The sequence below is a fragment of the Sinohyriopsis cumingii genome, chromosome 8, assembly GCF_028554795.1.
Source record: "Sinohyriopsis cumingii isolate HCF-2022 chromosome 8, ASM2855479v2, whole genome shotgun sequence".
Taxonomy (NCBI): Eukaryota; Metazoa; Mollusca; class Bivalvia; order Unionida; family Unionidae; genus Sinohyriopsis; species Sinohyriopsis cumingii.
The window spans coordinates 37,285,897-37,313,351 of record NC_142968.1 but is presented as its reverse complement, the minus strand read 5'-3'; the positions used below and the strand labels follow the sequence as shown (position 1 = coordinate 37,313,351).

Genomic DNA, 27,455 nt, shown 5'->3' with positions numbered 1-27,455 from the left:
CTAAACGATAAGTGTAATGCAACATCTAAACGAGAAGTGTAATGTGACATTATTGTGTTATGTAAATGTATTAACTGCTGTGTACAAGAATAAATAAAAAATAAATAAATAAATAAATAAATAAATAAACAAATAAACCAGACGGGACAATGCTAATGCAAACCTGGACGAATCTCATATATGGCTCACGGAGACTAGCTTATGTCTAGCTGATCAATTATTCTGGCTATCGTATGTTAGACTCGACCTGCCAAAAAAATGTTTCTTGTTTGGAGTTCGTCGCAGGGAAATGAAAGCCAAAAGCATTAGGGTAACCTGTGCAAATAACTACACACGTAGTTCTTACTGGTAATATTCATTACACCAATGCTATTAACTACACGTACTTCACATTAGCAAAATTCATTATACAAATGCTCTAGAATGTGCGAATAAATAAGCAAAAAATTCAACCATTTCTTCTTTGTATCATACTCCGTAACTCTCAGAAAAGTCTAACTGACCTTTGGTCAGAGCAGAGGAAACCACTCATTATTTATGCTCACACCTGCTTTTGTAAATTAGCATTTACCAATTAATGTATCAAGAAAATTAAACACAAATTAGTTAAAAAGTGTTGGAAGTTATGACGATTTGAATTAGTACATTATTTTTAGTGGCAGGCGGCTAGACGATGAACACTAGGCCATAATATCCAACATGCAACCGGTGATTTGGTTTTTACACAGCCACACTCGCAAGCGAGCACATACAGAAGTGATTAAAGGAATTTTGGGTTTATCGAACCGGTAATAAATAATCAAATAAGGAAAACGGACTAATTAGTCAATAATCTATTTTCAGATGTTCCTCACATCGGAACGAAATGATTCAGGCTCATGCAATATAGCTTATACTAGATCAAGTTTGAATATGTAAAATTTACAAATTGTGTTGCTTACTGTTCAAAATCAGTTAAAGCGATCCTATTTTTTTATATCAGAAAATCACGAAACTAGATTAAGTTTCACTCCGTTAATTCCTTGATAACAAAAGCGATATCCAACTCATAATTTTATTTTAAAATGTTTTTTTTTAAAATTTTTTATTTGTTGTTTAATATCAGTAAAATCGATACTATTTTTATTACAAAATAATCAGTAAAACATTTTCACTGTATTAAGTTTCTTAGAATAAAAGATACATTTGACTCATAATTTTCATAGATATTTAAATAAAAAAGAAAGTAGGAGTGACCTCAATACGCATGACTTGAAAAATATAATATTTATAAGAAATAAGGGTGTCTATTAAGGTCATTGTACTCCACAAGTCCTCTCTCTCTCTCTCTCTCTCTCTCTGAAAATTAGGAAATCATGACAAGTTTTCTCTTTTTCGACATACAAATGTTTTTTATTTACAACTGGACATGAAAGGAAGTCTTATTCAAAGGTTCATATTTGGTGTACTTCTTCTGTTTGATCAGCTGTCTATAAACTAATCGGTATCAGCACAGTCCAAAATAAGTTCAATATAAAGGACACACACATCCATGACACGTGATCTAGTTATATATAAAGTATATTCAACAAGACATGATTTGTTACCTCATCTGGCATCCATATCAGCTTGTCATTGTTTATCGCCGCAGGCAAAATAAACAAAATTTGACAAAAGGATATAAATATATTAAGCAGTGAGAAATTATGTTATAAGTACGTAAAAAAAGCATTCTAGAGAGTAGGAAAATTCTGAAATATTCATTGCTTATATTATGGTGTGTTCATGCATCAATTGATGGAGAAAACGTATAAGCAGTTCTTTGACATTGTAAGGAGCTTTTAAGTGTGTTCTGAATGGTCCTGCGTCCATGTCTTAAAAGCAATTCGAATGATTTTTAAACTAAACTCAGATAAATTATACACAACCGATTAGATATGTTGATTACAAGGAAAAACTTAATCGGAAACCAAAACAGAAAAATAAAAGCAGTAATTAGATTGAAACTTTGAAGCATCGCTCATCAAGACAAAACACTTTATTTTTAATTTTCAAAGTGCACCAATTATAATTCATTTACTTGCACAGACAAAACGGTAAATGTCTTCAAAATATATTTTCCTATATTTTCTTGCTTGCATTGGAATCGTCGCTTGTGGCGTAATATTCAAGATATCATACTTGATATGGTGTGCATTAGACCCGATTCAAAGCCAAAACAACAATATGAAAACATTGTGCTTAAATAACGTAAATAGTCTTGATTTTTTTATTGTGTGTATCATTTCTAGCAAGAGCAGTGAATGGTAATACTGAGGATATATAGTTGCTTAATATTGTCAGTTAAGGTCTATATGGATTTTCTACTCAAACAAAATATGAACTATTTCTTCTAATGGTGGTTTATTTAATATTTTTACCTGTCAGTTAGAATTAACTACAATGACTGATTTCGGCTATGGAATTATCTACAATGAATGATTTCTGCTATGTCAAATGAAGTCACGTGGCCCAAATTTAAAGACAAAATAAGAGGTACATATACCAGAACACTCTTCGCTCAAACAGGATGGTCGAGCATACTTTTTCAAATGGCTAATACATCAAGTAAGGTAAGAAATTCCAATTTCTATAGTACACTGGAATCTTTATGCATCCCTGGGCTGGTCTGCACAACACCATACATACAATTATTTATACTCTTTTACCTTGTCTTTTGTTTTCTGCTCAGCACAGGCACATTACACTAACGATCTGATGGTAGCCACTTGCTTTTAAACTTGCTTTGGATACGTGCCGGTCATGTTCCAATAAGATTAAAGATAGACATACCAGCTGTCTATCGTGTGATAATCTGAAATCACGTTGGTAGTTCACATAGACCCCACTTGTCAGATTAATTGGTCAGTATGATAAATCTTCATTGATAAACTAATAAAGAGTTTTATTTAACGTTTTGAATAAATAGTGAAAATGAAATTTACAGACAAATATTTTTGTTGACTTGGGATGCCAGAGAATGCTTAGGGAACCTAGATAGAGCAGCAGGAACGCGTTCGCTGTGCACCCGTCATAAGAGCTTGAGAGAAGATCCGGCATCTTGAATTGGCACAGGCTTTTGATTGAGCGACTTCCCTATTATGTGTTACAAAAATCAGACTGGGGCGTGTTCTAAATCCGTCCTTTACATGGACAAACAGCGAGAAGGACATTGTCCGCTAGGTTTAACTGGATCGAATCAAAGCGACATCCAATCGGAATTGAGACGGAGAGTGTGGTAACCATTTCGATCCGAAATATAACTTCTAACTAGCAAGCGAAAATTTAGTTCTCCTGGGAAGATTGCTGAGCAAATAGGATTACTCTGAGAAAGCCTCTCGTAATTTTGCGGGATATGGAACGGGGGGGGGGGGGGTCAGGACTATTGGCTGGTTAAGAACAGGTAAGTTCGAATTGTTTGTTCATTTATTGTGCTGCTTTTTTAATTCCTGCCTTTGTCTGTTTTGGAAATATATGAGTGTCTGTCTATCTGTGTTTATGTTCTGTTGATTGTTTATTTCGTTTCGTTCATTTTGTTGTCCCTGAGATGTTGGGAAAGTTTGGCACAAATATGTCATTTCATTCTGTCAGTTTTGTGCACGCATGCTTCGTTACTTGTCGCCTGTTTTTTTATTTTAATTTGTGTACCTATTCGTAACGAAACAAAGATTACGTAAACTAAGTTTTAGCAAGATCATATTCCGATTTTTCTGAACGTGTCGGAACCATCCCTTAAGTATGCTTACCTCTTGCCGTGAAATTAATCGAGTCATTTTATTTAGAAAATTGTACACATAAGAATCTTCTTATAAAGTAAAAACAAAAACTTAGAACATTGCTGTAGACTAGTAGCCGACTCTGATCTTAGTTACCGCCATTTGGATCTTGGTCTCGGTAAAGTGTGATATACATAGTACTGACTTCTTGAAAGGCTTTGAAAATGACAAAGAATGTACGATTCAAAACTATGAACCCACAATGAATGATATCTTTTTAACACATTTCCCATGAAGTTATACATTGTTGGAACCAAACCTCAAACATATCTAGATTTGTATAAAAAAAAATTGTATGATGTGACACAACTGGCCGCAATAGAATAGGCATGTTAACAAATACAGACAAACATATACATGCATGCATACAGACATAGATACTTCATATCAAAAAGTTATTTTAATTTATGAATTTATTTATTTTACAGCTGGGGTACAAGCTGAGGTAAATCATGATGGCCATAAACAAAACATGTGCGGCATCGCCACTAAAACCACTTTCCCCACAGTATAACACGGCAAGAGAATACAGTCAATTTTTGTGATATGTACTACTGTGTTTGTGTCCTGGCGTGGTTGTTAATGCCGTCACTGTGGTAGGTGTGGTGTGGGGTGCTTCCAGTATTTATTTAAATTATTATAGAAGTCCCACCCAGGCTCGATTTTAGTTGGAAATTAGTGAAATCAGCAATGCCGACGGTTAAATGACTGAATATACAAAAAGTGAAATTCAAGTAATAACAATTTAATGACAATTCAATGATCAAATGATTAAAATTTCCCAAGTACTCTCCTTCCGCTCGACCCTGTTTTAGCCTATTGCATCATTTGATTTGTAGTGTGAGACCGCTTTCCACCTGTCCTTGTATTCTACTCATATGTGTATTCTTCTCTAATATCCCTCCAATTCCTTCTCCTCTTCCTCCCGACTTTCTCCAAATTCCTTCTCTCCACCGACTCTTTGATATTCCTCCTCGTTCTTCACTTTCTCCTCCTCGACTCATTTTCCTCCTCCTCCTCCGTCTAGACTTGTCTATTCCGACTGCTCTGCTAGTCGCATTTCCGTCTCCCCTCTTAGAGACTCGGGATTCAGTGAACCGGAAGTTCTCTCCTCCAAAAAGCTTCCTATGAAAACAAGAATGGTACAATATTTTACTAAGCCCTCTCATCTCACATTCACCCAGCCTATCATCAGATAACGGCTATTAAATTTCTTCGATCACACATTCATTCACATCGAAATGCTCATATGTCCTTGTATGGTAAAACAACATCGTAATAAAAGCACGGTATCAATTACTTCTCGTACATACATCAATAAATTGCTTCACATCAGTACATATTTCTAATCCCATTATATTATACAACATCACAGCAATCAGACGCATTTCTTTACATTACAACTCATACAAAGTACATAAATACTCAAACATCCATGCTCTGATATATCTATACTACCATATTAACTAATCTTACCCATATCCTACAGCTAGGACTGCGTGGTCCAGAGCTTGAGGATCACATTGTGGGTCACTATAGATTCCATGCTTGTACAGCTTGAAAAAAGTATGGCTGGCGTCTATGGCAACTGAGACGGGACCCACCATTGCTATGGCCTGCTGAAGGTCAGCTTCGCTCCCTCCCTGAATGTCCTTACAGTTCGTTTTGGTGGCTCCCACATCGGCCCTTTTGAACTTGCACCTTGGAGTCTGAATGATATAACATAATAATAGAAACTCAAAGTTTCGTTACCAAGATCATCTTAAACTGACATTTTGATATAAGGAATATATTTGGCTGGAAGAGCACCCCCGTCCTATTAAAATGACCTCGATCCATCCAGCCCGAAATGAAATGATGTGTTTGTGGTTAAGATTAGGGTGGAGAAATGGGTTAACCTTTTGGAAGAGGGTGAGTGCTGGGTGCATAGGGTGCAAAACCTCGTTATACATTTCTTTGAGCTACTTATTCCAACTTTCTCGTCTTTTAGGATAGATCCATGTAAACATAGTAATCGTCAGTATAGGTTTTAGAATATCGTTTAAAAGTGAATTCATTTCCATAATTTCTTTCCTTTGGTCAAAGGATTCCAAATTTTTGTATCGGAAATCTCTGGTGTTTGATATTTCGCTACGAAATATGCCAAAATACTCAGATAAACCCACGAAAGTATTTTGAATGTACATACATATTTATTGCATGGTCGTCAGATGTGAATATATATATATATATATATATATATATATATATATATATATATATATATATATATATATATATATATATATATATATATATTCACACAGGGATTCCTTGGAACATTACATTTTTGTCTAGCTGCAAATTTTAACAAGATGTATGGTACATGGCTCAAAACCTCAACACAGACCCTTTGTATTGTCAAACCGCCATCGACGCCACCAGAAAAAAATGATATATGTCTCGCCATCTGCTAACGCAGACGACATAATGAATCAAATCATTTCAATAAATTTAAACAAGCCATCGCCATATTTACTGATGTGGTGTCACCAATTAACAACCGTCTGTACGTATGGAATGTAACCAATTGCCAATCTTGTATACATATGTTTAGCTAATTACCCAAAGTGTTTACTTATGTAATGTAACCAGTTACCAACCGTGTTTACTCACGTAATTTAGCCATTTACCAAACGCGTTTTCTTACGTCATTTAGCGAATTGCCAGCCGTATTTATTTGAGTAATTTAGTCACATACCAGCCGTAGGTTTTTTTTACGTACTTTGATCACTTACCAATCGTGTTTACTTGCACTATTTTACCAATTTCGAACCGTCTTTCCTTCCTTAATTTACCCACTTATCAACCATGATTATTAACGTAATTAGCCATTTACCATCGTGTTTACCTAATTAATTTAGGCAATTACCAACATTGTTTATTTACGTAATTTTGCCGCTAACAAACCTTGTTTAATTAGGTAATTAAGCCAATAACCAACCATATTTATTTACGTAATTTGGTCAATTACCAACCGTATTGTTTACGTTATTTAGGCAGTTACCAACCGTATTTATTTATAAAATGTAGGCAAATAGTGAACCATATTTACTTACACTTCTGCTGCACGTTATTTTTGATGTCATCATCGACACATATAGCGGTGATTGGTGAATAATATGAGCTCAGAAACACACAGGAACATGAGAAGAAGATAGAGAGAGAGAGAAAGACAGAGAGAGAGAGAGAGAGAGAGAGAGAGAGTACCTGAGCTTTATATGGATATGATGCTTCAGTGTCAATGCCTTGATTTTTGATTATGTACTCAAAAGCCTGGTCCAGCCAGCCTCCCTGGCATCCCAGATTACATGAAAATGAAACATTTGTCATATGCACTACGAAAGAAAAGATATGTTTCTGATTTGACTACCTTATTTAAACGATACATTTTCACATATAATTGACAAGAAATGACAATTTGTATGCCCATCTAGCTTAAACAATTACTTCGAAAGTTATTTTTCATCAAGAAAAATTCGTATAGGAAGTTCAGGGTCGGATTAGTGATGGGAGCACAAGGAACATCCAGGGTCAGTATAGTCATGGCCTCTCCCTCACCTCAGCTGCTGTGACTGAAAGTACAAGTGTTTAAATAAACCATATATGGATCTAAACCGCCGAATAATTAGCTTAATATAGCTATAACAAGTATACACATACAAAAGATAGTTTAAAGACTGCTTTCAGAGTGTATTTGTAGATCTATAAGGACATCCCATCTTAACTACCCCGTTTCCTCCTTCCGCTCCAGAAGTCTTCATCCGGCCTAGAACCAGCCTAAATATTAAATTAAATAAGAAGAAAAAATTAAAGAATGAAGTCACTTCCCATGTATTCGACATGTCAGGCTAATAGCTTAAAATTCGAGTCTTCGCCACTATGGAGCAAGTGAACTTCCACTACAAGTGGTTGCTAAGATGTGTTTGAACACACATTTTGTACGTATGCATGCATGTATGTATACTAGTGTCTGTCTGTCTGTCTACATATCTGAGTTTTATTAAATGCCTACAGAATGATTTAAAATTAAGAATCTTCCTTCCCCGAGTAGTCTAAGAGATTTTGTTCCGAAAGGGACACCAGCTGTTTAGTCTTATTGAAATGCTGTCCCTCGAGGGATCCGGTTGCTGAAAAGGCCCGACAGGATCCACACTGGCCCTGTTGTGGTACATAAACATCATGTTATCATTCACTCTCTCAATGCAGTACACTGGTATCCGGAGCCACTGAATACGTTATTCCTCCTACATGACCCATTTTGTGAATCACTCTACGTTGTTATTTGTTTTTCCTTTCATGAATGATTGTTTACTAATACCACAAATGTAACATTTTACCAGCGTGATGTATTTCACATAGTGCGAAAGAAAATATTATTCTTCACTGTTGTACGCTCCACATACAGAGGCAAAAAAAAAAACACTCTATGTTACTGCGCTAGTACATTATACCCTTATGAATACTTTCTCTCTGCCACAGGTGGCTGTCACAAGCTAAATGTTCAAAAAATATATAGCCTGAAGGAAAATAATCATACCAAGTGACAAAAGTTCCTCAGATTACTTTTATGATCCGTTCTGACACCGGACACTTTCTATCATACCATATATGTGTTATGTATATTTGATTTAATTTTTGTATCTGATTTAATTGTTTGTAAGTTTCAAAATCTTTCTTTTTTAAAATTTAATTCTATGTCAAAATAATGTAGTTCTGTTTATTAGGAACTCATACTTTGTTTCTAAAAATGAGTTTGACCTTGACTGTTCATTTTAATAAACACATAAGGCTGACCTGGTTCTCGACCTTAATTCAAAATTAGTAACAGCCATGTTAACAAGTTCTTATTTTAAATTATTTTTGTTGTGGGACTTACAAGAGTGAGATCGAGCTGTATTGAATACGTGACCCTAGACTTGTAAATAGTTTTTAGTGAAGTAGACAACTTTTATTCTCAGAGTAAAATGATTGTTCTTATCAAGGACATACAAGAGCTACGTGATTTTTTTATATTTAAACACGATCAAGTGACCTTTATCCGTGGCGTAAGATTCAAGTTTTAAGCCATCGCTTTCGTGAACTAATCTCAGTTGGGCTTTTACACTGAAAAGTGTCTGTTGTGTCAGTTGGAGCTATTTTGAATTATTTGGATTCAAAAGGATTAATTGTTTTCCGGACAAAGACATCTTTTATAAACATTTATTTAGATTTCCAAAACCAGGGTGATATTTTTTGTTTCTACAAGGAACCGTAGACTTCAGCACAGTACATGTTACAACATACGTCATTGCCCTCCATCTTGGATTCTTCGTCAGGACTCGAACTTGAATTCATTAGAACATTTTATTATTAGGACTTCTAAAATGCATTGCCTCCCTAAATATGTATTTTAGAGAAGCGAAGATGGCCAAGCTAGCGGTATGTCGCATGAAACTCTTAATCATGTGTCATTCAAACATTCTGAGTAGTGGCGTCCTGGATTAGTTTCTCGGATCACTTACCACATGCAAAATCAGTTAATGCTTTTAAAGAATGACTAAATAACTTATGATCAGGTCGGCCCGGCAAAAGGCCATTACCTTCAGCCATCACTATGCAACCGTAAATACTTTTTTTTTAAAAATCGTTTTATAATTAGGTAGGCTAAGATAACATGATACAAATCAATGTGTTTATCTCGACATTCAGTATATTCGACTATGAAATATGTGTGAAGTTATAAAATTCTGTGTAAGAAATCACCTGGTTCTTAATTGGCATGACGTAGCCCTTTATCCTCCAATCGACCGATGCAGGAAGGTCAGGTAACTCTAAATTCCTTAGAAACATAAACTTTCCACAGTTGTCTTAGTTGCATTGAATCTGTATCCATTCCTTGTTATGACAAACTCCTCGGTAGTCTGAATATTATTAATCACATATCTTGTATGGCAATAATAATAATAATAATAAACTACACATTTCGACGGCAATGAAACTACCTTGCAGTTAGGCAATCAGAAATAACCAGGAAAAAAATCTTCCTTAGATTGTTTATCCTGAAGTCAAGCTCATCAATGTACTAAGAAATGTGAAAAGTAGAACACGGTGGCAAAATATGCGTAGACCTGTGTACTTTCGCTAACTTTATATAGAACAAAAGTTTTACGATATGTGAGTTTAAGAAACAGGTTATGCATTATCAATAAGGTGCAAAGAGAGGTCACGTCGACTGCATTTGTTGAACTGGTGTACCATCCCAGATGATTAATTTATTCTCAAATTATATCAATTTAGTTAAGCTTTTAGTGCCTGTACACTTCATCAATCCCAGATGACCGAGAGGATGAATCCATGAAACACGCCATGTGCATATAATTTATTATATATATATATATATATATATATATATATATATATATATATATATATATATATATATATATATATATATATATATATAATGAACCTAATTTGACGAGCTTAGTCATAAAGAATGATACTTAGGACGGAATGTCAGACATACACAATATTCATTATCGTAAAGATAACTAGATGATTTAATAATGAACTAGACATTATACATTACCATAGCTTTAACTTGTGATAAGTAGATATTCTTCATGATAACAATCACAAAAATAGCTTTAGCGTGCATTCACTTCTATTGTTCAAACAGAATGGTTGGGTGCGTTGAGTTTTATAAATCATTCGATTTCAGAAAGGCTTATTTAATCAGGAACTTTTATGGATTACTGGCAATTGTCAAATCTGTGAACACAGTGTACTAAGGAAAGATTAAAACCACACACACACACACACACACACACACAACTGAACATATCGGCGCATTCCTTCATTCCGAGCCAGTAAGTGTGCACTCCATGCTGCTGGACACAGTTTAAGTTTTGTTCCCATATAAAGCGCCTAACGCTAGAACAAAACTTGGTACAAGGTTTTAAATATAATTTAGTATCTGTCATTGTAAACATAATATATGTCACATACAAGTGAAAGTAAAAGCTATCAAGATAGGATCTCTTCAGACCCCCCACTCCCCATTTTAAAAGTGACTTTGGTATATGTCAATTTAATCAATGAAAAAATATTTAAAAAATTTCCCGCTGAATGTTATGATCTGGTGTTCTCAGTCAGAACATGATTAGAAACTTATTAAAGTCATTTGAACATGAAAGGTATGTCACTGTAACCTGCTTTAAATGGATATAAATGCATGTTAATGGAGGAAAAGAATTTCCATGACTGTACAATCGACAGTGTCATTTAAATTAGGCTACATGCAGTATTTTAAAGTTCTTGATGAAACGTGAAAACAGGCCATGCTGACCTTGCCTTAGTGAAAGTATAGTACACGCCGGAGAGAAACCCTCGATGTAAATGTAGCAAAGATGTTTTATGAATGTCAAAGCAACGATGAAGTGAAGCGCAAACATTGCGAATATAGGGATAATAAGGACAAAGAAAACAGCAACACAGACATTATTCAAGGTGAGATAACACCTACATGCCCATAAATGTCTTACCTGACAAGACCTTCCTTATTGACATACTGTTTTTGTAGGTTGTCTTCCCACTCGTCGTCAATGTTGAATGATAGCCACACGGCCACAAAACCAGCAAACCAAAAATCGCGTAATATCTAAACGAGAAGAATAATGAACGATACTTGTGTTATGGAAGATCATTAACCACTGAGTTTAACAATCCAGGTATAAAAAGTATATAAATAAATAAACAAATAAATAAATAAGCTAGTATAGCAAATTAAAATGCAAAACCTTGCTCCTCTTCAGATATGACTCTCCCAGAACTGGTCCTCACTTCTAACACACGACTCAGTTCGCCTAGAAAATGTATCATGTATGGGGCTTCTTTGCAAATAAATGTGCGAAATGTGATGACCAGGAACGTCATTTCAACTTTTTTCAAAAGGGGGGGGGGGGGGCAAAACTTAATATAATAATAATAATAGTAATAATAATAATAATAATGAGGACTTTGTATATCGCCTAATCTTTAGAAGCTCTAAGCGCTTTACAAAATTAGACAACACATATAAGATAATTAAAAAAACATTAAAATAAATAAATAAAACAAAATAATGATATGATACAAAAACAAACACAATGAAATTAGAAAACATTAAAAACATGTTGAGAATATTTAAGGTAGGAAACATTATTAGGTCTTTAAGTTTGTTCTTGCAATCAAAATAAGTGAGTTTTGAGAGCATTCTTGAATGGGATCACTGTGTCTTTGTGTCTAAGTTCAGTGGACAATTCATTCCACGTTGCTGGGCCCTGGTATGCAAAAGAACGCTGTCCATATGACTTTGTTTTCATAGTGGGAATAAAGAGTATACGATTGTCAGAAGAGGAGCGTAAGTATCTTGCTGGTGTGTAAACATGGGTGAGGTCGGATAGGTATGTTGGACTAGAGTCCGACGGTGAAACGAAGCACAGAGAACAAATTTTGTGTTTGATTCCGGATCGAATGGATAGCCAGTGTAGGGTACAGAGCAGTGGGGAGGTGTGCTTTGATCGTGGTATTCTAAGTATAATCCGAGCAGCTGTGTTTTGAACGTTTTGAAGTTTCTGGAGTAGATATTGAGATGAACCAGACAGAATTGAGTTACAATAGTCCAGTCTTGAAATTACTAATGAACACACAAGTGTTTTAGTGGCATCAACTGAAAGATATTTGCGAATTGAGCCGATGCGTCTCAGCTCAAGATATGCAGCCTTGCATATGTTCATGACATGTTGGTGCAATGTGAGAGTACTGTCCAGAGTAACACTTAGGTTTCATACTGATTGTGTGAATTTAATGTTGGCATTGCTGATATTTATTGTTTGAGGTAAAGGATGTGAATGAGAAAGTCTTTGTGTTGTGATCAGAATTGCTTCAGTTTTATCATCATGCAGCTTGTTACATGTCATCCATAATTTCACATCAGAAATGCGCATCTTTACACTTTTGATGATAGCATCAACTTCAGTCGGGTGGCTAGATTTGTATATTTGGGTGTCATCAGCGTACAATTGCTGAGACACTGGATAATGATCTATGACACTTGAGAGCGAATGAGTGTACAGAATGAAGAGAACAGGTCCAAGAACAGACCCCTGTGGAACACCACAACATAGATCAACTGGGCTGGAGTGTATTCCATTTGCAGATACAATTTGTGTCCTGTTGACCAAGTAGGACTTGAACCACAGTTAGGCTGTATCATGAATGCCAAATACATGCTGGAGACGGTGAAGTAATATATCATGGTCTATTGTGTCAAATGCTGCAGACAAATCAAGGAGGGTGAGGACTGTAATCTTTCCGCTATCCAACGCAGAGAGAATGTCATTAACTACTTTTAGAAGAGTAGTTTCAGTACTGTGGCAAAGGCGATATGCAGATTGTACATTGCTAGAAAGATTGTTTTAATTTAGATGAGATACAAGCTAGGATAGAACTACCTTTTCTAAGATTTTTTATATGAATGGGAGATTAGAAACTGGGCGGTAATTCTTTAAATCATTATGGTCTAGTGTTGGTTTCTTCAGCAGAGGCTTTACAATGGCAGTTTTGAAAAATGATGGGAATTCCCCGGAGGAGAGAGAGGTATTAATAACATCAGTTAGTGAAGGCAATATTGGATCTAAGCACTCAAGCAGTTGTGATGTTGGAATTGGATCAAGTTCACATGACTTTGGTGCACTCTTCATCAGGATTGTACGTACAAAATCCATAGAGACAGATTCAAATGCTGCTAATGGTTGCCGCTCAAATTCTGTATCCCAGCTGTATGGTGACGACGAGTCAATTGAAATTGTGGTGTCAAGCTTATCTCTAATGGTTTGTACTTTGTCACGGAAGAAATTTGCAAACATGTCCAAAAGGTCGACTGGAGAGAAGGTAGTTGGAAGTGGTGTAGATTTGTTCCTTGACATTAGCTTGTTAGTAATTTCGAAGAGCTGTTTGCAGCTGGAACTTTCCATGAGCATAGTAGTGTAGTGGGCTGATATCGCTGCATGGACTATATTTGTGACATTCTTCTTAGCGGCTTCATAAATTTGCTTATAAATAGTGAGTCGGGGGTGGGGGACTTGACGGGCTTGTTAATTTTCGTATTTTCCTTTTTTTTTTTTGCAGCACATGCAAATTTGGGGGGGGGGGGCAAATGCCCCCCTGCCCCCTCCCCCAAATGACGTTCCTGGTGATGACATTCATTATATAAGAAGAAAACATAGTCACTACGTCAGCATTCATTTTAGTCTCAACGTACCTCTAACCTGAAACAGTGAAGAAACTAGCTCCTACACTAAATGCCTAACAACATAGCACAAGCATATACAATACTGAAAAATCTAGTAAATTTTGTGAGGTATTCTTGTTGTTAACTTAATGCTTCTGGTACTCTAACCTTTTACAGGATCATCGCCTCGGTTATACTTCGATGTGGTGTACACGCAGTTTCCAAAAGTAGTGACAGATGCCCCTCCCCCATTTCCAAAACAAAAGTAAAAAGTGTTTATGTGTAAGTGTATCCCCCAGGTATGTTGTTTGTTTTATTTTTATAGAAAGAATTTTCAATCAAATTTTTTATTATTTTTAACTTTTTGATGGGGTATTTATATTTCCTAGTGTTATCCGAGCCAAGTTTCTTTCACCTTTCTCGAATTCGCTCCCCTAGTTCGTGTTTGTGTCCTTTGCTAGAGGTCTCCTTAGTCTCGTGTTTGCTATATGGGTATTACTATGTGTGTGAATGCTATATTAGTTTCCGTGTTGAGACAGCATATATCAGTCAAATTTGCCTTAGTACTAGTTTTTATTTTTATTTAGTCTCTAATTAAACCTACTAGTCTCTGACTAACGGACAAATTTTAGTTTCTAACCCATAAAATGTCTACATCAGCCCATTTTCAGAATCCTGGATCTCAGTCAGACAATTATCTAAACAGTTTAATGTGTTGTTTTGATACTTTAATTTAAAATAACATTATTCTATAGGTATGGTATTTTAAGTAAAATAACAATATTCTATGATCTGATATTTTAACTAAAATAACAGTATTCTATAGTTTTGAGTATTTTAAATCTAAAAAAATCATTAATCTATATAAGGGATTTTAATTGTGAATATTATTATTCTACGGTTTTTGTATTTTATTTTTAATATTAGTCCATAGTTTATGTATTTTAATTTAAACTAAAATTATCCTATAGTTTTAGTGTTTTGTTTGTCTTGGATGCAATCACTTTTCGTATACAGAAATAATGTTTCTGTTCCTTGAATCTTTAATTTCAATGGCACGACTTTCTGCAAAATGTGCAAACGCTATTTCTTTTTCAAAATGTGTTCCTTTCATCCCTATTTTCGTTTTCTCTGCTAAATTGTCAGAAATAGTCATACATATGATTTAATTTCATTTCCGATAAGTTTTTAAAAATGTCCAATCAACTGAGTGTTTTCGGAAAGCAATAATAAATTGTGAAATGTTGGATATCAACATCACACTGACATATAATATTTTAACTGCGAGGCGTACTTTCGCTGCAAATTAGGGCTTAGGTACGCGATATTGGCATGGCCGTTTGTCCTCTGAGACAATCATTGTTCAGATTTAAGATTTCTTTAATTGTAGGATGCACATCGACCAGAAAATAAATTAACACAAAGTTAAAAAAAGAACGCAATCAGGAGTTCCATTTACATATATAAGGCAAATTTCATCACGAAATCGAAGAAGCGTTTCTAACTCTAATTGTCCTGCATGTCTGCATAACATGATGACTGGTTACTTGTCACTTCAGCTCTTATGTTACGTGTTCAGGCTCGAATAAACAGTAACATAAGAAAGAGTGAAACAACAAACTTTGAAAAATATAATAATTTATTTCCCTGGAAAAATTCTGTGAAAATGAAAAAATATGAACTTACGGTTTAAAGAATCAAATCCAAAAAAATAATCCACGAATAATCCACGAATACAATTTTTGAAGTCCTAATAACTAACTGTTCTAATTATTTCAAGTTCGAGTCCCGACGAAGAATCCAAGAGGGAAGACAATGACGTATGCTGAAATTTGTAGTGTTGAAGTCAACAGTTCCTTTAGAAACAAGAAATATCACTCTGGTTTTGGAAATCTTAAATTTTTAAAAATAAAAAGCTGTCCTTGTTCAACAATTTCACATGAGCACAGGTATTTTCCAGGAAAAAAGAATTAATCCTTTTGAATCCAAGTAATCTGAAATAAATACAAACAGCAAAACATACAACTTCCAGTGTAAGAGCCCAACTCATGAAAATATCTCTCCAAAACAAAGGTTATATCGTATTCTAAAATCGCAAAAGGGGGTCACGAGATCATGTTCCAGAATCTCATCGAAATATTTATTTATTAAAGATCACGTACACCCAGTGTGGCCCTGACGAAAACCAATCATTTTACTCCAAGAAATAAAATTTAAAAAATTGTTTACATTTTAAACACGTAGTCCCATCATGACCTTGACAACAACCAATCATTTTAAAATAAAACTAGAATTTATTTACGTGGTTGCTACTAATTTTGAATCATGGCCAGGATCTAGGTCAACATCTGGTGTTTACAAAACGAACAGTCAAGGTCAAAATATTTTCTGGAATAAGTATCATCTCCATTGAATAAATTGAATAAATTTACATTATGATAGAATGTAATGAAAAATACAACCAAAAAAAAATTAAAACTGACAAACAAACAATTAAATTGAAATAAATATATATTATATCAGATATAATTAAATCAAATATACATAACACATCTCGGCAAGTATTTTACGATCGACTTGTTCCCTTTGGCATCCTGCTGACTATTAATGGATGAGGAGAGACATCTTCGTTTTCAATGTCTGAATTCAGACTATTATCAGGGCACACTTGTTGTGTTGCATATACTCGTGCGCGATCTTTTTGAGCTAGCAACAGACGAATCTGGACACAATAATTGGTGAGGTAGACATTTACATCCATAGGTCCGCACGGTATATCTGTGTAAATATCATGCAGGAATCGACATTTCTGTACAAGTAATGATTTGTGTGGCTTAGATTTAAGATTGCTTAATTGATCCGATGATCAATTAGCAAATAAGCGCAGTTTGCTGTGTTAGCCGGTTTTCAAGATAACTCAGAGAGACATGTTAACTAATAGGCATTGACATAATTACTTTTGAACTTGGCATAGTGCACAATTCCTCTGTTAAAATCTGTTATGCTTAGATCGTTTTATTATAAATTAAAAGCATTGTCCTATCATCTGAGAAGATCAAGAGGCGTGTTTGTCATCGAGGGCTTTCAAAAATACTTGTCGTATTTTATTATCCACATGCTTAATACGTTTTAAGTTTCGGGATAGTGTATTACCCCTACCTCTGTCCATCTGTCAATGACCATAGCTCATAAGTTTTGAGGAAGCAGTAAAACCAGATTCGATTGTCCTCTAAACCATAGTACACCGTCTACTCGACTAGATCATGTCATATGTAATTTATCACAGATTGAAATCCAACTAAGAAAGATGGGACGGGAGCCGGACGAAATGCACTGTAGCAATTGTGTTAGAAATATAACCTATTGTGCGATGTATGCATAATCTCGCGCAGCTGAAACTGTATCTGCATCCAGAATTGAAGTACCTCTATTCGGTTTGTTTACGTCGAGATAATACTTCATCCTCTGACGTCGTAATGTACGCGACGCTGGGCAAATAAACAAGTAACATGGCGCTCTACAGTTTCATACTTTGTATAGGGTTAGATTTGTAAAGAAAAAGAATTTATTAGTACTTCTTCACTGGTTATCCTCGCTACTTAAAAAGACCTTGTATATCTTATGTATTGTTAAAAGAATTCTTGATTCCCTTTCTGCTGGTGTGTCTCTGAATGGTATAATGTGGGTTACAGAGCATACTAGTTGGCCTTACTTCAGATGTGCACATATGAAATACTGGTAGCTCCTCTTGGGCATTATCACCTAATGGATTTAAGAGGTACATTTTTGTCTTGTCTGGCAAACTTGGTTTTCCATATCTAAATAACTGCTAAAGATAGAGTACTTTGGACTAATATAGGCGGATTGTTCGAACACACTTTAGCAGCCATTTTGGTTTGTTCTATGCTTAAATCATGTGCAGCTTCCAGAAGTACAATATCCAAAATACATTTCAGCCACAGTACATGAAAGTAACGTAGACGTATGCCACATTCTCTCCGTTGTGCATGTTGGAAATGCAAACATCTTCAGCTTACACCTCTCACTCTCTCAGAAGTACAATACATGTGTAGAGAGCCCCTTACAGTGATCTTTCAGACGTTTAATAGCCTGGTCTCCGGACTGTCTGAAATCAAAAGTACGACAGGGAACCCATCTACGTTCTTGAGGCGATTTCAAAATGCATCCATACGAAACAAGAGTAAATTAACTGTTCTCCAGTGATGCGTGGAAGCGATGACACCAATTGGCAAATGCTTTGGAACACAAGTCGGAATCAGTCTTAGTTTTCATATACTAATCAGTGGAGAAGATGCATTGTTTAATTCTTGGATGACCTAACGGGCACAACATAAGTTTCGGCATCGATATATTCTGAAAAAACATGCGTTCATATTCTGAGCAGCTGTGTACTTCCCTTAGTGAATATGTTCCTGCTATAAAACTGTAGATTTAGTGTTAAAATTGCACCTGAAGAGTACGCTATGTATTGATAACTAAACCACAAGATAGTCTTATACGTACGTTATGAATATGTTTTCTGACCTTAAAATAATGTTTGATTGATTTGTTTTGAACGTATTCAAAATATGTACTTATTAGAAAAACATGACAGACATTTCCTTAAATACGAAAGTAATCATTTAGTTCCCACGCTCCTCAATATACTAACGAATTTACTTAAGCATTTTTCAAACGTGCATGCATTTCCTGCTTTTATGCATATTGTGATATCAACCAGCTGACTGAAGGGTAGACACTTTTTTTTCGAATAACGTGAAATTCTACTATGAAAGGTCTAATTCTCATTTAAAATGGTCTGTGATAAAATAACAATGCACTACCACCACCAACTCTACAGCCTTCAGTTACCCTGAATAACTTTTAGTGGAACCACAGACAACAACGGATTACTGAACTTGATATTCCTGATTAGGGAAAAGTTAGTTGTGTTACTTTCATCCATCTATCAGCCATCATAATTTCCATTAATTTTCGTGATCATTTCTTTCACAATTCAAATGAATTTACGTAGTGATTTCATCAAGACTCATTTCTATTTGCATCGCCATTTGAAGAGCGTTCCAACATGCCAATGTGGGACATCATTCTAAGGCATTTTTCTGATAACATATTTCCCATCTGTGGCGTAATAACGATGCAACATATTTTTATTTCAAACCGTTTTGTGTATTGGACTCAATGAGTAATGCACTTGACGTCTGACCAGCAATTACACCAGTGATGATTCTTTGGCTTTATTTCGGCTTGGCGGTTTTCAGTGCCGAAATTTCGTATTACATATATCAATAGTCTTTCTTTTATGCTTTTCCATGTGCACATAATTTCATATTTTCTATTTTTTATTGATATCACTGCATGAATGTGTGTGTGTTTGTATATGTTTATGTGTGTATGTTTAATTACATATTTTGTCACGTACTTATCTGTTTACCTTTCATGGAAGAGAAACATGTCGACGCATGAATTGCCATGTTGTGCTTGAATATGATCAAAGAATACGTGATTGTTGTAATATTTCTTTTCATCGATCTCTGTTGATTTTCATATGAACATTGATCACATACTGAACACGTGTCAAAGAGAACATGCATTGAAGGGACGCTGTATCAACCTCTAATTGCATTGCATAACATTTCGGTTTGTATTTCTTGTTTTAATTATGCATTACATATTTATGTCTAAATATATGCACTGCGCATTTTCCACTCAACCATGTTAGAATGAAGATATCAAATTTTGCTGTGATGAAAACTAGTCTTGTGTTCATGTCTATATTGCAGATCCAGTCGTGTAATAAATACAGTCCATCAGTTGAAGTCTTTTGTCCATGTCTATATTGCAGATCAATGCATGCAATAAATATAATCCATCGGTCAGTTAAAGTCTTGTATCCATGTCTATATTGCAGACCAAGTCTTGCCAAACGTATAGTCCATCAGTTGAAGACTTGTGACTTTATCGAACCCTGTGACATATCGGAGGAAACGGGCAGGAATTATTTACTTACAATGATTGAACACCCGGTTGATGATACTACAAGTTCGTCGGCGACAGCAGTCACAACATTCATGTGATGTCACAAGGAAGCAATTTGAACCGCTATCTACAGATTAGTTGTTATTATCTACCTTTGATAGCTGGATGTTGCAAATAGTTTCACTTTTTCACAAAATGAATGCCTATCATAATGTCATTGCATCTAACGCTGTGCATATCTTTCACGGGACTCCCACCATTTTTGAAAGACGTGTTTGATGATGTGCATATTTACGAATCACTTTGCTCCCACCATATTGGTAAAAGTTATTGCCTTTTAGGTCAACAGATGGGTGCAACAATGACACAATCTCTGCATACAATCAGCCTAACAGTTACTGGAGGAATTTGTTGATGAAAAATACATATTACGATCATCATTGCAAATTCATGCTTTCATTACATTTTCAAGTTACAGCCCATTTTTCCTTGTTCCTGTATTTGATTTATTTTTGTTGATTCTGTTATAAACACATCTGCATCGGGATGGTAGATGCAGGATGCGAAAGAAGCAGGGATTTATTATTTATGAATTTTCGCAATAGTTTATAAACTATATGTTCAACATCTTAATAATTTTATGCGGAATCTATCTTGTATATGAAATCGCTTGCAATTTTGTTTACCTGAGTCTCTCTTGGATTTAAAATTGCGTACGATCCACGTGTTCTTCATCTAAAACTAAAATTTCAGACTTCATTTTAAGATCAACTTGATTAGTAATGGTGTTGAAGTTTTCATTATTAACAATATGAATACTTCGGATGACAGCCCCCTCGCGACCACTCAGAGAGAGAAAGAGAGAGAGAAAGAAAGATTTTAACGGCACAACGTGTTTCTTCTCTGAAAGAATGCTACCTTAAATTAGGCAGCTACGCACACAAATAAAATTAGGAAAATAACATCCTAAAGTCAAACTTATTTTGACAAATTGAGTCGGTAAAACCTTCAAGGTCAACAAAAAGAAAGAATTCTAAGTTTTCATTGATATTACATGCATTTAGATAGTCATTTAATAATACCAATTTCATTGCATATGACCATAATATAATTTGATTGGTCATTGACAAATGACAGCCAATGTAAACTAACGTTTAAATAACACACATTACATAGGTTCAATATAAACTTTATTGTAAATATAAATAATCTTTGACATAATGGGGGCAAATCCTGTCACAGCACACTGCACCAGCTAAGCTCTGAATTGTTTCTATAGAAATACCTCGGGAAGAGAGACTTGTGGGACTTTGTAGGGTTGTGAAATGTGTCCGACATCTGTATGTGGAGCCACAACGGGCTGATACGAGGTATATAGGGACACTGATAACCGAAACTCAACAAGTCTGATCCTGAGGATTGCTATGATAACAAACATCAGCCGATACCCCATACATGCACCGTAGGAAGCGGGTATGAAGTATGTGGGCATTATAGTTGAGTACATTTAAGTACTGACATAAATTGAAGGTCAAAAGCAAAGCTGTAAATGCACGAAACTTGGCAATGGCAATAACATTAGCCGATTTGATAAATGACCCCTAGAACAGAGCTGGAACGGTACGTTATGCAAGAAATGTCCCAGATATACAACATGGTGGAAGGAGGGGAGGCTGGTGGTTCTTTCCGCAAATAATGTTAAAAATTAAATGCAGCATCTCCACATAAAGGAATTCATTTCTACAGGTGTATCAGTTATATGAATAACGCCTAACTGACAACTTTGATCACATGCTTCATCTCAGTCATCTGATTGGTTCAACATGACAACGTATCTAAATTTAGTTACTAACTTATTAACATATATTGGCTGCAATGACATCAGTTCTGGGCAGAGAACCATAGTAGACAAAGAGGATCCCAGCAAGGAGCCAGAGAAGGATGCACTGTTATTAAACTACATTTAACCAATTAAATTATAATTTAAATAACATACAATGCATAGGTTCAATATAAACTTTATTGTAAATATAAATAATCTTTGGCATAATCGGGGCAAATCCTGTCACAGCACACTGCACCAGCTCAGCTGTGAATTGTTTCTATATGAATACCTCAGGAAGAGAGACTTGGGGGAGTTTGTAGGGTTGTGAAGAGTCCTACACCTGTATGTGGAGTCGCAACGGGCTGATACGATTTATATAGGGACACTGATAACCGAAACTCGATAAGTCTGATCCTGAGGATTGCTATGATAACAAACATCAGCCAGTACTCCATACATGCATTGTACTAAATAGGTATGAAGTATATGGGCATAATAGCTGAGTACATTTAAGTGCTGACACAAATTGGGGGTCAAAAGCAAAGTTGTGAATGCAAGAAACTTGGCAATGACCCAAACGAAGTGAAGGGAGCTTTGTGACTATGGAACAGTGCGACTGTAACGAAGGCCCCCAATCTTAGGAAATGAAAGGATAAAGATACTAATGATTGATAATGCAATAACGTGGAAAATGCATGAACTAGATTTCAAACTGCATAATAATCCAGATGTGCCTAAATGTATCAATATTAGATATATGTATTTGATAACCAGTTAGGAATTCACATTTCCACTAATAGAAGATACAGCTGAAATGATTATGTAGCAAAGGGTGTCAAAATGAGAGACTGGCATGAAGCTATACAACGTCTATGAATTGTTCCAAATTTGTATGATGGTATCTATAAGTAAAGAAGCGGAATAGTGCATTGATCAAAACAAGTGTGCACTGACAAGTGAGGCGCACATTATGATATATGCCTCTTCACAAACTCTATTATATCAGAGTGCACCTGAATATATCTACAAAATACATTAAAGGACCATCGACCCAAGGTTGGATCAGATGGTACGGAATTCCAGCCTTAGCAGCACTGGTATCTGCTGCAATGTGGCAGGTATGTACATAATAGTGATGTGAATCATAACCTAACCTGAGCGAAACAGCCTCAATAGTAGTGATAAAGATGGTAGTTCTACTTAAGGCATTGTACATTATAAACAGTGGATCACAAAGGCGAGCGCAAGCTAATATCTGAATATAATTGAATTTCCTCTTCACCTGGAAAGGACAATCAAGGACATTATAGCTTATATCATTAATATGATATCCACACCTTGAGGTAAAATGTAATTCTTAGATGCTCTACAATGCAGAGTGAATATGCTTTTATCCATATGAAATATCATGTCCGGCATACACTGATTGTTTGTTGCAGAAATAATGGGCTCCAAGAATAGCAAATTATCCACACCGCAACTAAGCAAACGAAACCAGTGCACAATTAGTTTGTAGTAATAGTTCAGTGGACTCCATATCAAATTAGAGGCCCCAAAGAGAATGCCAGTTTGAACGTAACAATCTTTTTGGAAGGAATTTTGTCCAAAGTACATGACACTAAATTTATCTACACAAATGTTCCTGAGCAGAAAGAAGATGGTTAGAAGACATAGCGCGTATAACATGACAGAGACTATTGTCCTAAAGTTGAAATAAAATGGTCCTCCATACCAACTCCAGCTGAGATGTGGCTGCACCATGACCTCCAGCCAAAGCTCTTTGCTGCTGAAGACTGATCCAAACAGTACATGGGACACAACCACGAGTTCCGAAGGATTGATATGTTGACACCAGCATGAAAAGGGGTCATTTTTCAACCACATCTCGAATCCTCAGGCAGTTGCATGTGGAATTTTTCTGCAATGCTCGAACTGTCAATTCACCATATTGCAAGAATCCAAGAAATGCCACTAGACACATGCACTACAGCAACAAGTCCACAGCCGGTGAACTCCCTCTGGCAAATAGGTGAAAATTGCACCACCATCCTGTATGTAATAGGAAATCTGGACTTACTATTTTGTTCATTTTTTATCCCACGAATTATACTCTGTAACCTCTCTGACTCCTGACATAGTTATTATAACCAGATTGTAGGTAATGGAATCTAATTCCTGCAAGGTACAGCTTAACTGTGGAGTACTGCAGCTGCAGGTTGGTGTGACAGCCTATGACGAAATAAATCAAAACATCTGAGAGTTCATGTAAAGAGTACGAATGAGCAACAACGCCTGACATTGCCAAAAAATTCAACAAGCAATTGAAACCAGTTCTGTACACTGACCTAGTTAACAGACACAGAATAAAACAAATTCCTGCTCATGTTATGTCAACATAGCATGAATTTTGAAGTCGGGGACACACAATAACCAGAAATGTTTGTATTCCATGTCAAAGAATGTCAGTGGGAAACTGAAATGTTGTAAGATGGTCACGTCTTCAATGAACCCATATGAAGTGCTCTTCAGTGAACCGATATGAAGTGCAGTGCCATATGATATGGACAGCTCTGTCGGTCAGTGTACCCATGAGACCGCCGAACTGTGCACACAGTATCCAGAAACATTTGTATTCTATGTCACAGAATGCCAGTGGGAGATTAAAGTGTTGTAAGATAGTCACGTCTTCAATGAACCATATGAAGTGCAGTGCCATACGATATGCACGGCTCTATCGGTCTGTGCACCTACGAGACGGCCGAACTGTGCACACATTATCCAGAAATGCTTGTATTCCATGTCACAAAAAAACAGTGGAAGAATGTGTTGTACCAAGGTCACGTCTTCAATGAACCCATATGAAGTGAAGTGCTCTCCAAGGAGCCCTTGTGAAGTGCAGTGCCTATATGATGGGGACGGTTGCATGGATTTGTGCACAGTGAAACCTGAAAGCAGAAAAATTGGAAAGCAGAACCAGGCAGTAGAAAGTGCTGTGGTAATGTGCAGAAACACCGAAGTCAGCACTGAATTACAAACTAGAAATTCTATCGCTCAGGCGGGTGTATCTCTAAAGACATCAGACTGCCACCTACCTAAGACCCGAACAGAGACTGTCTGATAGACCCTGCTTAGCACCCTCCGTTGCTACCCCAATCCTAAAACTATGAGTCTTGAATAATTGAGGATTAAAACCACACAGCAAGAGAAATATGGGTAAGGATTGATTGAACTCCTGCATAGCTATGGGCAACACTTTCACAAATAAGGAAGAGTGGGTCCAAATGACAACCCAATATTTGTAAATACTGAAGCAGCGCATGGCCAGGGCTCTGGTCTTGTAAATGGGGGGTGGGGTGGGGTGTTCATGACACTTAAGGCAATAAAGGGTACCTTGGAATGTTTCAGCGCTTAAACTCGACAACTAAACCATTGTCACTGATCTGAACCGTTTGCGTTTGGGTTTCTGTAACCAAGTTGTCTTACTGTCATTCCCCAACTCACAGGAATGCTCGAAATGCAAGTTGAAAAATGGACTTAAATAGAGCTGCACAGAAGGCATCGTGAGTGAATCATGGCAGGACTTTTATTATAGAATACATTGTCAATGGTAGTCTGGCATCTGTGTGCGGTAAAAGCTTACGAAGCAATTGCAATAGCTTGGAATAAGAAAAGAATTGGTTGGATCAGGGATATTGTTCAGTTTGTGGCCTAGCCAATAGACAAGACATATGTAAATAGTGCATAGTGGTTTGCAAAAGATACAAATGAAAAGTACCAAATGTTTTAAAAAAGGAAAGTGCTGAAGAGTTTTAACGTAGATAAATCGATGCACTGTATTCTAACTGCGCTCTAAGTCTCCATCGAACATGGAATGGGCACTTTATAGCAAAATGAAACAATATTACTCCCTGTCTGTTAATGTCAGTAGTTCTGGGTCCTGTTCTGGGCTTTCCTCTGCATAGGCTGGGTCGGAAAACCGGGTACTTTTTCTCATCCGGGCACTTACAATGCATAGTTACGACCGCCGAGGTGAAAACAGCTTCCAGTATTCAAGGTGACCTCTCAATATGGTGGAAAGTAGGCCACTAAGCAAGTGGCGTCATCCTGGAAGAATCCGTGAACCTTCTTGAATTTGTTAGCGACAATTTGGACGCACTATCTCCATGAACGGCAAGGACTCCGCCGCGTATCCATTGATTGTTTTAACGAAACTGGCTACAGTTAGCTCAAACGCCAAAACAGGTCTGATATTATGTTGCGAACGTCACAGAAGGGAGGGAAGTTGTCTTCCTCTAGCGCTGCATTGTTATCAAAGACGGAGCCATCCGGCAGAAATGATTCTGCATGCCAAAAGAATAGTATGTCCGATGGATCCGTGCTTCCCTCGTGCCAATATTTTTAGAGTCCATCAAGGAGTGATTACTTTTGGCTAACGTAACCGCCGTATTTTGCAGCACCACCACCGCGTACCCGTCAAACCATGAGGCTGTCTCGGACTCCACGAAGATTGTGAAGCTGTTGTACTTCGCGGTGATATGGCAGTTGATGTGGAAGATTGTGTCAATGCGGCGACAGATGATTGTAATTCGGCTAACCTTTGCTTGACAGCTGCCAAGTTCGACATGTTTAGATCACGTGGTGTATCAGCTGCTTGCAGGTCACGTGACGATGCCGTTTGAAGACATGAAACACCCGTCTGGTCACGTGATGATGCTCTTGAACACAAAGAAGAATCAGCCGTCAGCTGCACATTATCTCTGTACAGTTGAAAAAGATGCTTCTTTCCAATTGAAACTAAGACCTTGATGTTCTTCTCAGCTACTGTTTAACCAATTTTTGATGCAGTCCAATTTTCTGGAATGTCCACCCAATTTGAATTTGTCGCAGTGATGGCGCCCTGGTTAAGTTCTGTATTGCGAACGCTGGTCAAACAAATAACAGTTCGTCTTGATATACGAGAAGCCATTGTGAGTTGAATAAACGCATGATTCCCAAAAGATGGAAAGTAATATGTGGTATCAACAAACAGAAGGACTGTTTCTTTCCGCAAATAATGTTAAGAAGTAAATGAAGCATCTGCACTGAAAGGAATGCATCTCTACAGGTATATCAGTTATATGAATAACGCCTAACTGACAGTGTTTGATCACATGCTTCAACTCGGTCATCTGATTGGTTCAACATGACAACATATCTAAATTAAGTTACTAACTTATTAACATATATTGGCTGCAATTACATCGTGTCTGGGCAGATCACCATAGCAGACAAATAGGGACCCAGCAAGGAGTCAGAGAAGGATGCACTGTATATTACTTAACCTACATTTAACCAATTAAATTATAATAAATGTAGTTCTCGTTGATTTTTTTTTTAAAAAAGCTGCAACAAATTCCATCATAAATACCTTTTACTGTTTGTTCATCAGACATTGAAATTGTAATGGGACCAAGAAAATCACCTCACATGACTAAGTTAAGCTCAAAGTCACAAAAATAACAATGTTTTAAGGATTACTTTTATTTATTATTTTCCTGTAAAT

At 36.3% G+C, this 27,455-nt stretch overlaps 1 protein-coding gene across 1 annotated transcript; it reads right to left on the bottom strand.

Moving 5' to 3' along the window:
* Positions 1–4,580: 4,580 nt before the first annotated feature.
* Positions 4,581–7,607, bottom strand: LOC149793301 (digestive cysteine proteinase 2-like). The gene is made up of 3 exons (XM_089967277.1): positions 7,044–7,607; positions 5,271–5,503; positions 4,581–4,919 (listed from the first exon to the last, which is right to left on the bottom strand). The coding sequence occupies exons 1-3, from the start codon at positions 7,164–7,166 to the stop codon at positions 4,619–4,621; spliced, it is 657 nt and encodes a 218-aa protein (XP_089823403.1). The 5' UTR covers positions 7,167–7,607; the 3' UTR covers positions 4,581–4,618.
* Positions 7,608–27,455: the final 19,848 nt, after the last annotated feature.

Coding starts and splice junctions, on each gene's coding strand:
- LOC149793301 (XM_089967277.1), bottom strand. CDS start 7,166: ATGACAAATGTTTCATTTTCATGTAATCTGGGATGCCAGGGAGGCTGG. Junction 5,504..7,043: donor CATATCCATATAAAGCTCAG/GTACTCTCTCTC, acceptor TATATCATTCAG/ACTCCAAGGTGCAAGTTCAA. Junction 4,920..5,270: donor GTCCTAGCTGTAGGATATGG/GTAAGATTAGTT, acceptor TTGTTTTCATAG/GAAGCTTTTTGGAGGAGAGA.